The sequence below is a fragment of the Thunnus albacares genome, chromosome 4 (genome assembly GCF_914725855.1).
Source record: "Thunnus albacares chromosome 4, fThuAlb1.1, whole genome shotgun sequence".
Taxonomy (NCBI): domain Eukaryota; kingdom Metazoa; phylum Chordata; class Actinopteri; order Scombriformes; family Scombridae; genus Thunnus; species Thunnus albacares.
This window is the reverse complement of record NC_058109.1, coordinates 15467788-15486057: the sequence shown is the minus strand read 5'-3', so window position 1 is coordinate 15486057 and position 18270 is coordinate 15467788. Positions and strand designations below refer to the sequence as shown.

Genomic DNA, 18270 nt, shown 5'->3' with positions numbered 1-18270 from the left:
CAGCTCACGGCTCATGATCTTAACGTCTCTGCTGAGGACAATAAACACAGGAAAGTCGTGATTTCTCGGGCAACTGCTCAAGCTCTGTGGACCAATCGGAGCAGGAAACACTCCCTTAAGAGTGACCGGTGACATCATTGCTTTTGGCAATGATTATGAAAACAAACTCTTTCTATCGCAAGTGATACACAAACAGTGCTTGGCCTTATGAAAGAGCGACCAGAGTCGATTTAATTTCAAGTCAGAGATAAGAGTAAAAATCATTTATTAAGAAAGTACACAATAACTTACTTTCGAAATGAAACTTTCACACACACGATATAAAGGGACGGCACAAGATGTCTTATCTTTCAAACTGCAATAATTACAATCAGTCGTTCTGCACTCGAAGTAGAAATTTCAGCTTGGAAACCAATCCAGAAAGCACCATTATTCTAACTCAAAGGATAAATTTGGCGTTATTTTAACATTTTTTCTTATCGTCAACAAATCCCATGAAAAGAGCAAAAAATCAACAATGTGTTATTCTGTCTTTCAAATACTTTGATTCCCTGTTCTGTCTGTGGCGCTCAGTCCAAGTCCATCCATTCCCACTGAAGATGATTTATCTCTAAAAATGAGTTCAAAATCAAAACACTTAAATTTTGCATTTGTTTGGGGACTATTTTCAGCTGTGAATGAGCACATTTGGTGAACTGGTGAGTATTTATGGCAGCAGACTAGAGACTGTATGTGGGACTGATTTAAAATAAACTACAGTGCAACAGTGCGGCTCAGTGATGGCTCAACTAATAGTTTCTGGACAACAGCGGATGTCTATGGCACAGAGTAACAAGCTATATCAGGCCTTGAAACACAGGCATTACTTCATAAATTTATTGTTGGTTTTGTTTTCTTAATGAGATTTGTTGACAATAAGAAAAACTATAGAATATCACCAAAAACTGTCCCAATCTTACTGATATGAACATTGTTTCTTCATGTAAGACAGAATAAAGGCACTGTGTTTGTATGCAGTCACTGTTTACTTAGTTGATTCAAATTGTCTGTACTTACAGTAGATGAACAAAAACTTAATATCTGTGGACAACAAACCTAGTGAAGAAGGTCAAATTTGGGTCCCTAAGGTCCCTATTTAAATAAATGAGCCTCGTTCTCTAATTTAAAAAAAAAAAAAATAATTTATGTGCTGGCTTGAGTGCAACTACAACGATAACTGTGCCCTGGGGAAGTTTTTTTATATGTATATGTGCCCTTTGATGAAAAAGAGTGATGCCATTCTGTGCAGGTCCTCACACACATAAACATAAACTGAGATTAAAAGAGCCAGACGTGCAGCGCATGGGCAACTCTGAAAGTCTCTTGCATGTGTCTATGGTTTTGTGTACACACACACACACACACACACACACACACACACACACACACACACACACACACCAACGGTCGGTGACTAGTAACATTAGGTCCTTCGTCAGCAGAAAAGAGACTGCGCTCTCAGCACTGTTGTAGAGGAACAACTTCTCTAATATTCAACTCCTTCACTTCTGATATCTGTGTGAAATAACCAGACATCTGCAGTAAGGCTCAGTGTGCATTTAAAGTCTAGTTGGGGGAAACGGTTCAGGATGCTACACGTGTGAATGTGCAACTGTTTTTACAAACATCACACGTTTGAAGTGTGATATAACAACAAAGAGACACTTTTTGGTGTGAACCCATTTCCCCCTCCCCGCACACACCATAGCTCAACCTCTCTCTGATGCCGCCATCTTTAGGCCTCCTCTTTTCTCTGGAGAAGTAGACCGATCTCCATCTGGTTCTCCAAACACTCCTTAAGCTTGTCCTCTGTCAGTGTCAGCCGCTGCTCCAAGATCGAAACCGTCTGGATGGATACAGAAGAAAAGAGAAAGCGAGAGAGGAGGGAGGATTGAGGAGACAGAAGTGGAAATGAGTGAAGAGAGAAACAAGACGAGGAAAGAAAGGAGGAGGAAGGAGATGGATAAAAGAGAGAGAGAGCATGTTAGAGAGGGCTGTACAGCATCAGCCTGACAGTAATGACCATATAATGGCTGCGTTTGTGTGTGTGAAAGAGGCAGTTTGTGTGTGTACGAGACAGATGTTGTGCGTGCAAGACAATCCAGCTGATTATCGTAGAGAAATCTGCTGCCTGAGCCGAAAACACCAGAGTCTCTGTGTCTGGCACGCACTCTCTCTTGTTCTCTCTCACACACGGTTGCATAAACACACTTACATACGCAGAGAAAACAAGAAAGTCGCTTTCCGATACAGGACGGGCATGTGTGGGTAGTGAGATCACAGTGCGACATACTTTTCCTCTCAGCATCATCCAACAGTGACAGTATTGTGCATTTGAGCACTGTGTGATCTAAGCCTGTTTATCAGCGGACCCTCCAGGTGTGATTTCCAGGGGTGTCACTATTTGCATGAACAGATTACTGAGAATAGAAGCGGATTTTTTTTTTATCTGCTATCCCATCTGAGCTTCAGCAGCCACATCAACGCAATAATTAAATCAGCCTTTTATCGTCTCGACATTCATGTCCGGACAAGAGACTTCTCATGCCTTCAAAGCTCTAACAATAACGACCAACGATTTTTCCGTCTTTACACTAGTGCTGCTGCTTCTTCAAAAATCACTTAACAGGCTTGGAAAAAAAATACATTTCTGTTTGAAGTATATAATCCCAGTAGGTTCCTTAGATGTTTAGGAAGCAGTCAGCTAGTAGTACCTACTCAAAACTAGAGTTTAAAACCAGGAACTGATATTCTGTTTCCAAGGAAATCTCTTGATCCCATTTACCAGAACAAAAACATGTGGGATCCGGGGATTTTTTTTTTTTCTTTTTCATTTCTAGTGCGTCTGTGTATTCACATAATAAAGAATATTATATGAACTGAAACAAGAAGCCTCCTCCAAACCTCATTAACACTTCCATGCAGCTCTCATAGATATAGTCTGATCTTTAATTACTGTTTTTATAGTCATGTAACATGATCAATTTTTCCACCTGCAGCAGGTTCATCCGATAACTTTTAAAGCTAGAAATGGGAGTTTACAGTTCAGCTGTGTGGTAAAATATTGTTTAGATTCAGTGAATGAAGCAGACTGCAAAATCTGTAAATGACAACTATATATGAATGCAGGTTGCAGGCAGGAGTAGGTAAGTCAAACTACTGTGTCAGCACTTCATTTGTAATCTATGTAGAGGGATCTCACTGTTTGGACCCTTTTTCCTAGAAATATGTCCAAGAAATCATGTAAAAGCAGTTATATGATGTAAATACACTCATCATACGCCATTAATATTCAGGTTATAATCTACTAAACTTAAAGGATAAGTCTGGCAATTTTCTACAGCACCAGTAAAAGGTTTGGACACACTTTCTCATTCAACTGAACGTGAAGGTGTGTTCAAACTTTTGACTGGTGCTGTATATTTTCCTTATTGTCACCAAATCTCATGTATAGAACCAAACCAACAATGAACTGATTCTACTTACAAGTATTGTGTGTGTATCCAAAGCCTGATATATCCTGTTCCTCTGTGCTGTAGACCTCTGTTATCCGTCCAAATACGATTAAAAACATGTCAATGAACCACAGCGCTGCACTGTGTGACATGTTCTTTTGTCACAGAAGAGTTTGGGTGTGTTAGTTTGTTTAGAAATGGCTCCAAAGACTAATAACAGCCAGCAGTTCATGTAAGGCAGAGGCCACTGTGCTTACGTACGAAACGTGATTCTGTGGAGAGCTTTGCTAGGTTGTTGTGCTACATATCACAACCTCCTGACTTTCTGCTATATTGTAAATGTCTCAAATAACTTCAGTACAAAGATAAGTAGTGGCAGCAGCAGCGTTTGAGAGTGCAACACATATATCAGATACAACAATCGAGCGGAGCAGTAGGGTGATTACAGGGTGGTGTTAAACAGTTTGAGCATCAAGTGCAGAAGGAAAACTTCAACTTCAACAAACAAACAAAAAAACACGGCAGGCTGAAACTGTATTTGTCTGGTTGTATTTGAAATTTTACTCCAATTTATTATATTTTTGTCTTTATTGTGTTTTAAATGTTTTCCTGATACACTTCTTTGCATAATGTACTGTACAGCTGTTTGAATGTCCTCTGTGTTTGAGAGGTGCAACATAGATAAACTTGCCTTGGCTTGCAATTAGATCCATGCAGCCAACATGAGACACAAGAATAGATCTGATGTGTTGAATAATCAATATCAAAAATAAAAAAATAAAAGTTGTGCAAACTCAAATTAAAATTGAAACTGAAAATGTAGCACAGACAGAGATGTTGAATGTCTGAATGCTGGAGCAGAAATGTTGTAATGATGACAAATTGAGTTCTGGGAAGTTGTATTAGGAAAACACGCTCTGTAAAAAGATGATAACAATTTGAAAAAGTTGTCTGGAATCACTAAAGAGGCGACAGTTCACACTGAATCTCTGACATAATTGTTTACCGCGCTAATGTTGCCTAGTGACAAACACAATCCCAGCTAGTGAGCAGTTTTGGATAGTAGTGCTTGGAAACAAAATTTGGTTAAGGGAAGGAACCATCAAACAGTAAACATGTCATCCCTTGAAAGATGATGCTCTCTACATTTGGGTCAGTGAGTGAAAAATATGTCAACATGTCTTGACCTGTAATTGTATGTCCCTCCTTGTGCCAGCGAGTGCAATTTTGAAAATTCTACAAAGCAGCGCAGAGATGAATCACTCGTCCTGGTTTTATCAAAATATAACCAACTGTGTATGAGACATTACATGTGATGGATAAACAGACTTAACTCCAAAGTCTTCACCTTTTGTAAAGGTATAAATCATTTCATCGAAAAATAAGATGTTAGTTCAATTTATTAAAGATATAAGAAACTCAAAACCATCATATGATACACACAGGGTCTAATAAAAATATTAAGGATTTGAATTACATGGTAGAGTTTGCTCTTATTTCATTTCTGTTCCAGGAATATATCTCTTTTATGATCATTGCTCTTTCATGGTCACATGATACAATCAGGGCAGTGAGTATAACATTGACTAAAGAAGACATGACGATTCTTGGGCAAACTACTGAACCCCAAATTGCTCCCGATGGCTGTGCTTTTTAGTCCAAAGCGCATTGGATTAAAAAGCGATATATCGTTTCTGATGAGCAGGTTGGCACCTTGCATAGCAGCCTCTGCCATCAGTGTATGAATGTGTGTGTGAATGGGTGAATATTGGCATGTGTTGTAAAGCACTTTGAGAGGTCGGAAGACTAGAAAAGTGCCATATAAATGCAGTCCATTTACCGTTTAGTCTCTCCTGTCTGTTTTCTAGATCAATACTACCCTGTTTATCTTACCAATCTGATATGGCTACCCAGTCCTCAGCCGTGCTATTGCTGTGTGTGTGTGTGAGATTCTGCACGTGTCCTCAGGCAGCAGCAACATTATACGGGCCTATAGTTTTCATCTGGAGTAGAAACCAAATCTTTATGCAACTAAAAATAGAGTGAGCTATTTTTCTTTTCTCTCCAGAACACATTATACTCTCCATCGCCCTGAGCATTACTGGCCTATGTTACAAAGTCTCATAGCTTTGGTATGACCCGCGCTACATCAGTCTGAAAGTCAAAGAAAGACAAACTGGTGCTGGTGATACACGGCAAATTCAATTATTCTGTTTAAATCTAGCTAACTGATTTATTAAGCTATTAAATATGCAACTAGTAAACTGACAAGTGAACAAACAAGACTAGGTCAAAACGTAGTATATGTCTGGGCTGTGTATGAAATGCTAGAGGGCTTTTAATTTGTACGACGCCTGGTTACAATCCAACATTGACATCACAGCAAGATGTTTGTTTTTATGTAAGTTTATTTATTTGAATAGCACTTTTCATACAGTAGTTGTACTCAAGGTGCCGTACACATAAGAAAAAAAAAATACTTAAAATACATTGCACCAGATTTTGGGTGTAGACCATATGGTGCTGTTGTAAGAAGGGTTGAGTTAAAGGTGCAGTGTGTAGAATTCAGTGGCACCTAGCAAAACAGATATGGCAGAAATGGAATATAATATTCATAAGTATGTTTTAATTAGTGTATAATCACCTGAAAATAAGAATTGTTGTGTTTTCTTTACCTTAGAATGAGCCGTTTATATCTACATAGAGAGTGGGTCCTCCTCCACGAAGCCCACCATATTGCACCACCATTTTTCTACAGTTGCCCAGAACGGACAAACCAAACATTGGCTCTAGAGAGGGCCTTTTGTGTTTTTTGTGAGTTTCACGACCACTGTAGGTTCTCCTACATGCTTGGAAGGGGAGGGTGAGGGGAGGGGTATTCAGTTGGTTGCAATCTGCAACCTCATCAGTAGATGCCACTAAATTCTACACACTGGTCCTTTAAGTTTTAGGCTATTTTTTTATGTTTTATATATTATTTCACTTACACACAACCCCAAAAATAGTTTTAATGCAGTAACTATCAAGTTGATCATTAATGCCACGTGTAAATGACCCCAATACAGGGTGTTTCATGTGTGTGAAGTTTGCATTTGTAAATGTATTTGTTATATTGCTTTTATTTTATTTACCAACACGGAATTGATTTATTTTGAAAAGACACTAGACGCATGTAATACGCAGCTCTATTCTCATCTGAAAAAATATTAAAACTTAATAAAGTGAGGTATTAACAGTCCTACAGTGAAAATTACAACAGCTTAATCTCTGCCATTGCTGCTTGCTGTTGGTTAGTGCGAAATGCATTCTGGGATACTTACTCAACAGACTCATGTTAGTGATTCAATAAAATCTATTATTATTGACAGATTGATAGAGTGAGTAATGTAGTGAACCAATATTAATTAACGGCAGGTGTGGAGAACCAGTACTGCTGTGGTTTGGGACCAACAGTGTTAATATTCACAACCAGATAAAAATCAATCCTATTGGCAGAAAGTCAATAAAAACCCAAACAGCCATAAGGTGTTAACATGCTAATGTTAGCCTGTTAGCATGCTATAACAGCATTAAGCTCAAAGGACAGGCTGAAAGGAGTTGGTCTTTAGTTTTGATCTTGTCATGAATTTAAGTTTTGGACAAGTGGAACTTTAGACGTCTAAATGCACAACCAAGTGGGTAACTCCTGTCTGAAAAGTGAAGCAAATACGGAAGTGTCTTAACCTGAAGACTTGAAGTCTATGGGAACTGACCCTACTTCTCCTTTGATTTATTACCTCAGTAAACACTTTCCTAATGTGTTTATGGTCTCAATCGCTAGTTTCAAGTCTTCTTCAATACAGTATGATGTTTATTTTGTAAATTATGGCCTCATTTAGTGTAAAATAGACGATAAAGCAGGGTATGCTTTAGGGTGTGGCTACCTTGTGATTGACAAGTTGCTACCACGGTGGTGCGTGAGGCGCTGTAGTTGGACCCTGGGGAGCTCCTCCCCAGCTCCATGCTCACGTCCAAATATGTCACTTCTCATCACTTCTGGCTCCAAAAAAAGGCGATAGTCAAAAAGCCAAACTCGAGGCTTCAAAAGGGAGTCCACAAACCAATGAGTGACGTCACGGTGGTGGTGGCTCTAAATTTCATGAGGACGATATATCAGCTTATTTTAAAAAATTTAATCTCAACTTTTTTCAGCTTGGGGTGAATTCACATTTTGAATTGATTTTTGTTTGAAACATCATATAATTAGCAAGAATAATAAAAAAAGACCTGCACCACCTGCAAGGCTATCATCATTATGCATAAAATACAGGTTATCCTACACAGCTATTGTCTGTCAAGCACCATATGTTTCACCTAAATAGAGAACATCTAGTTTAATAATCAGTTTCTGTTTCTTTACATCAGCCTGATATATACAGACTGCTGCTAGCTAGCGTAGCTACCTGTGCTTTCTGGAGGACAAAATATTTAATCACATCACTGTTAATGACCTGTTAACTGAACACATCTTTGGTGTTTCTGTACTTCAAGTTTTTGTTATTGATCAGATGACATATACACCGTTACCAATATATCTGCAATAAGATAATATTGGCTGATATATTGTTCCTGCTTCTATTTTGCATATTTTTCACAAGTTGGCAAAATACTGGAAAACATTAACACCAAAATGCCAGACATACAAAAAAACAAGAAGCATTCTTTTCAGACCCAGGTAAAACTTTCACTTAAAATGCTCTCTCAATAGAAAAAAAGTGTTTTGTTTGTACTCATTTGAACTTGGTAGAAAATTTTGTGCAAACTTACAATAGAGCCAAGTTTCTATATCACTCTAAATTAATTGATTTTTTTTTCCTTCACTACAGCTCAGAGAGGAATTAGATGGAATGAACTAGATGAAAATTTCTTTCTTTTTTTAATCCCACAGCTTTCCTAAAAACATACAACTCACAGGCTGCTTTCTGTCCCTTAAAATCAGAAACACTGTGGTACAGAACTTGATTGGTGAGCAGTTTAGCGGCTTCTAAAAATCCAGAACCTACACTTAAATTACAGAAACTGATTCCATCTCTTCCGAGAAAAAAGCTGAGAGAGAATGTACAGGAACATGTTTCTTTCACTTTCTTCTAATGTTAAGCTGGAAAAGTCTGTCTGGCTGAGTATTCTGGTAGTTTGGGGGAATTACAGGCTATGCATGGTTGTGTATTCTGCACTGCTGCACTCTTGATGGACACTAACAAATGTTGTGAAAAAAGGAGCAAGTGTTCATAAAACACTTTTTGCTACAGATTTTTCCTCATGAGCCACATCACAGAGAAAGTTCACAAATTCTTCTCTTGAACTGCAGCTTAATGGCCTATTACAGAGGAGCATCAACTAATTCAAGCTTGGATAATGTGAATTAGTAGATGAAATTGAGAGAGGGAGCGATACTTCATTCAAGATTCTGCTTAATTAAGAGGGGCACTGTGAAAGAAAGGGATAAGTGTGTGTGTACTGCAGGATGAGTGTTGAGTCAGATGATGAATCATAAGAGAGAAGGAGAGGAAAAAGAAAAGGGTATGGGGGTTGAAGACTGGGGAGGGGGCAGACAAGTGAAAAGCAGCTAACACAGCAAAGTGTGGCTTTGGAAGCTTCAGTCTAATGTTGAATAATTCATCATCTTCCCTCTTGGTCTCCTCGACTATTAGAGTTACAAAGAGCTGTAATAGTGAAAAATAATGCTGTGGAAAAGATGTATAACAGAGCAGGAATATAGTGCAGAAGTAAATAACGTCACATTGTCAGCCTAATCTCCAGGGGATGGACGGCGGTAATTTGAGCCGCCATATTAGCCAAAGTTGAGCAGAAACTAGAACAAGAGCATTAGATGATTTCTAGTCACATCTTCCTGTCCTTTGTAAAACTATATGAGTGCATTTTGGAGATAAACTGCAAGATACTATATATGTATATATGGTACATAGGGCTGCATTTAACATGCCTTACATGCAGAGTCTGTATTTTAGGGAATAACACGCAGTATAGGTTAAACTTTGCTTTTTACCACACAGCCAAAAAATTCAATCTATATTAAGTAAATCAGACTTAAGGTTTTAGACAGACTCTACATTTTTGTGCTTTAAAAACCCCTGTCTCTTCAACATTATATATTACTTAACTATTTAAGGTTCCAGGAGTCTGAATGAGTTATTTACTGGGTTATTTTTTTAACTCTCATTTACAAGCTGTGTATGAGACAGCAGTTGAGGTGCAGGTCACTGGTCCGTCAGCGTTAACATCTGTATGGGTGAAAAAGCATGTCGAAGCTTGTACGACTGTGCTATTTGCTGCATTTCTACTGGCTTTTACATGTCTACTTGTATGATTTACTCTGTGGATTCCTCATTTCAACATTTCGACCTAATTTTCTTTATTTGCAGCCTTTTTTTTGATGATTTTTAGTTGGAAACAGTCTCTTTGGGAAAACAGCTAATTAGATGCCTATTAAAGTATATATGTCCCCGGTGCAAATCTGGTCACGAAATCTTGTTGCAAGTTATACCCCTGTCTCTCTCCCCGCATTTCCTGTCTCTATTTATTGTCACAATCTAAGTTACAGAAAATCTGAAAACATTTGCTGGACCATTACAAACATTACTGTAAGTTACTGCAAAGCCACATGGGAAGAACAATGCTTTTTCCAGCACTGAGATAGCCTTGAGATTAAATATTGCTATAGGTGGTCAGAAATTTGCATATACTGTATACAATAAGTAAAGATACCCTGCAGAAACCACCGTAAATGATTTCCTTCCAATCATCTCAGGATCCAAGGCATCACTAATGTTTCCACTGTTGAAGAACAAAACCCAACAATAAAAGAGCTGGAGAATAAAACCAGACGGTCCATCTGGTATCAGGGTTGGTGTACAGTGGGCTTGAAAGGAAGAGGTTGGCACCACCCCCGTGGGAGGGGTTAGCTAGCTGCCTGGCTGCTCTGGGCCAATATTAAATGTTCCCACATGCTGGACTGCAGCTTGATGAAGAAGAAGAAGAAGAAAAAAAAAGAGCCAGGGAGAAACCTTTGACAGAAACACACACATACAAGTAGTGTTTCTGTGTGTCTGCGAAGCCATTAAGCATTTATACTTACTATCAGTGAGTGAGGCAGATTGCTTCACTCTGCTCATATATGAATGATGTATTTTCCTCAGGGCGCATTCACAACCTCCAGCTAAAACCTTGCGCGCACACACACACACACACACACACACACACACCAAACCGCCATGTGCTCTCTATCCTACTCCCCATTCAACTCCTTCCATCTCTGTATCCTCTTATCGTCTTGCTGCTTGATTGTTTTCATCTACCTCTCCCTCCTCACCTTACTGTCGACCTCTTTCACCCTTTCAGGTTGCTCTTATTTCTCTCAACTGCTTTTTTTCCTCCCTTGGACCATTTTCTTTAGGACACTTGTCATCTTAAATAAATTCTCTGTGGTACCTTAAGAAAGCTTCTTGTAGATGTACTTCTGCCTAAGTCCTTCAACTGAACCTTTCACCTTTGGTATTTGTAACAAGGAGGAAAAAAAAGTTGAGAGTCTGTAACTTTAAAGTGAGCTAATACATTTTGAATACACAAACGGCCCATTACTTCTCATACAAACGAAAAGTAGAATTTTTAAGTAAAAATGCACACATCCTTAATTCAATACAGTGCAAGGAAAAGCGCAAGCAACTCTGAGGCAAGTTGAAAGAGATTTGCAGCAATTACAGGATAATCTACCTCGCTGGTAGTATCTGACATCCACTGCTACACGTTTCCCAATAAGATCGTTACATGGAAGTAAAAAGGATCAACACTTTTAATCATCTGCAGAAAGTGTTGCATGTCAGTTACAGCATTTTAACTGAGTGGAAAAACAAAAATAGTGTGTGTAAATAATTTGCAGATAGGTATTAGGATGGTACAACAAAAATATTAATGGTGACAAAAAGATGTAATCTCAAGTTTACTACAGCTGGTGTACCGAGAGCGGAGCCTCAAATGTTTAGCTCTGTTCTGTGACAGTAATTCTCAGAATCCATCACTAATCACATCAATGAAGCTGAACAAAATTTTAAAAAAAGGAAATGTTTAGCAAGAAGCAGACCTTCAGATCTTAACTGGTTGCTGTTCTTTTCTGTTTTTGTTCAAGGATCTATTTTTAGTCCCGCATGCTCTGGTTTGGTCTGGCTTCAAACTGTGTCTGGCCTTCACCAGCCACGGGAGCACTCACACTGAGAGTGGAGCCTAACTGAATACAGCCAGCATGCTGTGTGGATGTGCGGTATATAAAGAAAACTAAAGCGAGACAGAAAAACTGTACTCTCTTTTGAGGACAGAAATCCTAAATAAGAAGTTCTTGTTTAAGATTAGTTAATTGGTTAAGTCTAATCTCTCCATGAGCATCATGGTCATTAGTATCAGGAACATGAGTTGAGAAACAATAAGACAAAAATATGACTTTCTATTTAAATAAAAATGACAATAATGAGGCAATAACCAAAATAAGCTTAGGGCCTAATTACACACTACTGTTCTTTCCCCTCAAAAATTATAGAGGTAATAAATGAACAAATTAAAGCACAAATGTTTGTCTTAGTGTAATAATGTTATAATGTTACAATTAGCTAGTACACTGGTGTGTGTAGGTGTATGATGCATGTTTTGAGGGTCAATTCAATTGCAAAGACTCAATTCATCCCTGGCAGGCTGTAGCCATGCAGGTAGGTAAAGTCCCCTCCAGTCAAAAATATATGTTTCTTCTAGGTCTTTCAGTTGGATATTTGAGCTTCACGGTAAAGAATGATGTATGTGCAGAGTTTGACACTGGAAGGCTGCTGCTGAAAGTGGAAGGTTTCTCTGTCCTCACCTTAAATCAGAGATAAACGCATGTACTTACGAGCATGATTTGTGACATCAAAACAATTTTGGAGCCAATTTTGGTCCAGTGTGATGTGGAAACTTGAAGCCTCCAGTGCACATACACTGAGAATGGACTTTACAGTGAAGTAGGAGACATCATGTGTCCAGCATTTAAACGTTTGAAATGAACAATATTTGAACACTAGATTATGTTTTTTTAATGATGGAGAAGGAGTAGATGTAATTTTAAAGATTTTTAAGGATTTAAAAATCCTTAAAAAAAATTTTTGTGGAAAAAACTATATCAGACACAAATTATTAGTCAAAGCAAGGTATTTTTATGTCTTCAAACATGTCTGGAGGGGATCTTTAAAGTTGGGTTTGTTGCTCTAGTTTTATCACACGCACTGTTCTTTCTGCTGCTTCAATACAATAGAGGTGACAGCCTTAGTGTTTCCTTCCATCTGTAGAGAAAAACTGCTAATGGAATAAATTAATGTAACTATAAATGTGATGACTAAAATCAATCAGAGTAGAGTAGAGTGGAGTGTCTGTGGGCCAGTCTAATGCAGTACCACGCAGCATGGAAGAGGTTGTTCTTTTGTAATCATTTTGTGTCTGTGTTGCTGAAACCATCTCTGACCTGCAGGTTGAAAAGTAAAGGAAGCTTTTGTTCTCAACCGTGTGAGTGGGTGGCACCACAGCCAAAGTACAGTACATGCTGTTTGCCATGAAAGATTAGCACAACTTATGCTTACCTGAGTGAGAATATCCAGTTGACCTATAATGTGTTCCAGTGTGTTAGCCAGACCAGGGGGTGTCCCTCCATCTGAGGCGTGGGACTGTGCTTGAACTTGGGGTGAGCCCTGCTTCTGTGTCTGGTGGGTGGAGGAGGAACTTCTGCTGGGGTCTCTGTAGGTGTGGGGATGAGTCGCTCTACTGTGGCTGCCACTGCGACTATAGCTCTGAGTGTGGACAGCAGTTCGGGAGTCCTGTCTGTCAAAAAGTCCAGTCGGTTCAGAGGCCTAAAAGCAGATAAGACAAAAGAAAAAAAAAAAAAATCAGATGGTGCCTCACAAGCTTCATAGACAATATGATAGTGATGGGAGGACTTCTCAGTTGTAGAGGGGTGGGTCATCAATATATAGATTAGTAACTATATGTTCCTTTTTTGATATTCTGTAAGTGTACAATCAAAACAGAAATGGTTGTAACAATGAAACAGACTTTATATGTGTTTAATACTGATAGTCTTTATGAAAAGACAGAACAACGCATTGGATTAGATCATTGATGAATCACCAGCAGGTTTTATGAGGGGTCATCATATCAGGAATAATATTAGTATGATGTAGACAAGTAGTAGTAGTAGTAGATGTGACAAGTAGTAGTAGTAATATTGGACCTCCTGATAACAGTATAATAATATCATCAACAATCGTTTTTTATCATTGGTATGAACAATGTATTTTGCTCAGAACTTCAGTTGAAGCCACAAATATTTGTGACTCAAATGTTTTTCTGTCTACAATGATATTCATCTTGCAGTTAACACCAACTCTTGCCCCTTCTTACTGTACATACGGTGGGCAAATCTTTCCTTTTCATTAAGTCTTACTGTTTTTTATTTAACAATATTGTTGAACAATATAAGAATCAATTCTGTTCAAAGTTTGAAGCACCCTGTCAAAACTTAGCTCTGGTAAGATATTTATTTGGTTGTAGACCACCAATAAAAGAAAAAAAAATACAGGTGTGAAATTTTCAACAATCAAAAACATGAGATTATTCATTGGTGTGATTATTTGAAAAAAAAACCCAAAAAACAAACAACTATTTCCAGCATTATAAATAACCTTCATATACATAGAAAAACATTTCGCCAAATTATTGTGTGTTTGCAGATATATCTGAAATTACACATTATTATTACAGAAACATATGAAACAGAAAAAGATTTTGAGAAGTTGGGTCTGGTTTGAATAGACTTTAAACTGAGGCCACAGATGACTCATTCTTCATCATGTTCTTTTCCATCATCTAATTGATTGGTTTAACTGTGTTTAACATGTCTTATATTTTGCCTTAGAATGTAACAACACAGTCATAACTTAAAACTTGCAAATGGAAACCAATCAACATCGACTTAGCTCGAATGAGTCCAGTTTCAGTTAAGAAGTCAGTTACAATGACTTCAGATGGAATCAAAAGAGGGAAACTGCTGACTCTCTCTTTCTCACACACATCGCCAGTCAGTCTGCCTGTGATATGATTAATTCAATGAGACATAAACACATGACGGTCGGTGACCAAATCTCTCCATCACCATGTTTTTGTGACTAAAAACTGTGCACACATCTGTAGGTTTTTTTTTTTGTTTTTCTGTCCGTCTTTGCAGACCTCTGACTGGTGTTTCAAGACAACATTTCTTCTTCATCTCAGCAAGGGAGAAAACAACAGTTTTACTCGTCACCACGCAACAAGAAATCTATTCACACTCTGCTAAACATGTTCAAGCCTGCACTGTCAAATAGAGTTTTTCCATTAGCCCAGGTCAGTCCGCTTTAGCCCGTGGCCAGCCGCGCTGCTGCGGTCCTGCTCGCTGGCAGGACCGACCGCGGCCAACCCATGACGACCCCTCCTTCTCACCCTCAAACATGCGGTGTGTTGCAGACTCAACGTGTGTGTCTGTGCTGAAGACCAGAAAGAAAGCAGTTTTGTTTTAAAGTCTCTTTGTGTTCAGCTCTTAATACTTTTGTAGCTTCTAACTGAATCTCAGATATCTGCTTTATTTTACTGTTTCCTCATTGCTTTTAGCTGTATCAGAGCTGTGTTAAGTTACTGCTGATGAAAACCCGACATTTCCTGCTTTTGCTGTTTCATATGTTAAAAGTTTTTTAATGACAAAATATTGAGACTTTTACTGCACATATTTATATGAAATGTGTTTATAACCGAATTAGGGCGCCATTCTTCAATAAAAACAGGTTGACACAAGACATGGAGATATTTAGAGCTATTTTTTCAGTGAATCAGTTAGAAATAATTCTAGGAGGAACAGTTCAAGCAGAAACAGCCACATTGAGTTTGATGAAGTGCTGTAGACAACAGACTCTTACTGCATTTTCTGCAAACCAGCACACCTCCAACAGGTAAACAACTTATTTTACCTTGCTGTGCTGTGTAATGGAAAAACAGTGGCAGCTTGACTTGAGTGCTTCCGGCATGGCTCGGCGCGACTACCCCGAAAACAATGGAATACACCAAAACTGTGCTGTTCCTACGTAAATGAAGCCAGATGAGCTGAACTGTCAGCGGTTGCCTGGCTCTACACATCTGCCAAAGACAGTGTTCTGTTGTCTTGTACTGCGAGATGTTCCTCCATAGGACTTCTTCTTGTTCCTGTGTTATCTTTTGTCAGCTCTGACAACACTGTGCTAACATATTCTTTAAAATTGGACTATTAACATACTAATAACAGTCTTTAACTAATAAATGATACAATGTGGCAAATCTCAGCCAGTGACAAAGAATAAAACATTATAAAATTGGTTGGTTTTAAGGACGCAAGCTCTGCAAGAGAGTGTAATATGTGAAAATGAGATCCCACGGCCAGAATCAATTGCATGCTGAGGAAGAAAATGGCAGAAGAGGAACTCAATGCCCTTAAAAATTTTGCCACCACCTAACAGTTGGTTCAGTACTCAATGAGATCTCAAAACCATACAGGGTGCATATTCTCACTTTCTAAATTTTACTGGGTATTGGAAGCACAGTGTGTCCAGGTCTTGATTGAGTAAATGCACTTTTGATGCCCTGCAAATGAGAATTTCCATTATCATCAATTAACAACATATCACTGTTCATAAAAGGTCAAACAAGGAACATTCACAATAAGATGGTATGAGTCTTAGACAACTGGGTCAACGGGACATCAAATAATTTTGTTTTACATTTTGGAGCATGAAAAACTGTGGAGTCACAATATCAGAATACTGTAATATCATCTAAGAAATAATTCTGCTAAAAGATGCTTAATAAATATATATAATTACTGCAAAGCAGTATTGATAATTTATATTTAAGTGGCAGTTATATTAAGTGTGAACAATATTATTTTAAGTTATTTTACAGAAGCTCTGTGATTAACTTGTGAATCTGATGAATAATTAAAACACAGTATCCATAGATTTCCTTATTTTGTCTTTTAGTATGGTGCTTGATTCGCTGTGACTCCAGTTTACCACTCTGATCTTCTGTTGGTGGCTGTACAAAGAAGCAGAGAGAGAGAGAGATAGAAGAGATAAGAGAGCCGTTCTGCTGAGCCTACAAGCTCCACCAAGACTGGATTAACTTTTGTTGAGTGTACGACTTACAGCTTTGTATTAAAACAACTGCTTAAACACACACAGACACAAAGCACTGGTACAACATGAACATGGACGTGCTCATACAGAAAAGCAGGGGCAAACATCGACTTCATATGCACTTGGTGTTACACACACACACACACACACACACACACACACACACACACACACACACACACACACACACACACACACACACACACACACGCACGCACGCACGCACAGAGGTTTTGCCCGCCTAAATCTAAGGTAGCCTGTCTCGTGTTTCTTTGGACCGCCTAAAAAGCTGAAAAAACAACACATGGGGAAAAGACACGGCTGAAAACGAGAGCTGCAATGATTAGTCAATTTATCAATCAGTCAATCGACAGAAAATGAATCACAACAATTTTTAATCGATTCATCGTTTAAATAATTTTTAGGTAAAAAAAAATCCAAACAATCTCTTGTTTAAAGTTGTTTAAATTTGCTGCTTTTTCTTGTCTTAACACTGTAGTAAACTGAATATTTTGGTCAGACAGAACAAAACATGTTATGACATTTTGGAAATTGCAATGGAGACAATAATCTTCTACACTTAGTTGGATGCAAAAATCCACAATGTTGGTGGGTTTTTTCAGTGTATGCTCAACAATCAAAATGAAGCCAAATCAAACTAAATTATGTTATTATGTAATACCACACTTTGTCTTTGTCACACTTGTTTGTCTTTCATATTAGCAATCTTTTCTTTTTCCACTTGTCATTTGCAATCAAGCAGTAAAATGGTTTATAGTGTACCATTGTGGGCTTAATTTTCTTCATAACATAGCATCCTTTGCAATGTGACATGTGTACATTGCATTGTTGATGTTGAGACAATATGTTGCTCTGCAAACTCAACACATCCTGTACTGCCGCAGCCTTACGTAGGGCCAGGGAAAACCCTGATACGCACAAGTGTACACACGCGTACGTGCACATAAACACAATACACACAGTAACTACCCTCGTAATGAATCACCTGGAGTGGAAAAACCAACAGTGGAAAATTTCCTGAGGCCCAAATTAAACTCCAAGTCTGACACAGCCAGCCATCAATACACCCTGCAAGCTGCATGCAAAACCATTCATCACACTACACACGTGCGCACACACACATATTCACACACAGAGTAAGTCCCCCACCTGAAAATTTCTAAGAATAAAAGGGAAAAGTGAAAAGAAGTGAGACATGTATTAGAAGAGACAGATACAAGCCTTTAGCTGGGTTTGACTATTTGATACAATGGAGACTAAAACCTGAAAAATCCTGCATCTACAGCTACAACTCTCACAGTGCAGTAGAGGCAGCAGAGAGACCTGACTTGTCAGACACAGGTGTAACATATAACATTAATGATGGCTGCATTCCTTTTAGGTGCCAGAGCTCTGCTGTCATGCATTCTGACCTGCTGGCACATGTAAATGTAACCAAATGATCATTAATGTTATTAGTTACACCTGTGCTCTGACAAGTTAAAAAATCTCTGCCA

At 38.4% G+C, this 18270-nt stretch overlaps 1 protein-coding gene across 2 annotated transcripts in view; it reads right to left on the bottom strand.

Annotated features, from left to right (window-relative positions):
* Positions 1 to 248: 248 nt before the first annotated feature.
* poc1a (POC1 centriolar protein A) overlaps positions 249 to 18270 on the bottom strand; it is a 47488-nt gene continuing 29466 nt past the window's right edge. For both annotated transcript variants that reach the window (XM_044349616.1, XM_044349614.1), the window contains exons 10-11: positions 13145 to 13411; positions 249 to 1885 (exon numbers count right to left, since the gene is read on the bottom strand). In XM_044349616.1, coding sequence (XP_044205551.1) covers positions 1775 to 1885; positions 13145 to 13411 — 378 coding nt within the window. In that variant the 3' untranslated portion in view covers positions 249 to 1774. The remainder of the gene's footprint in view (positions 1886 to 13144; positions 13412 to 18270) is intronic.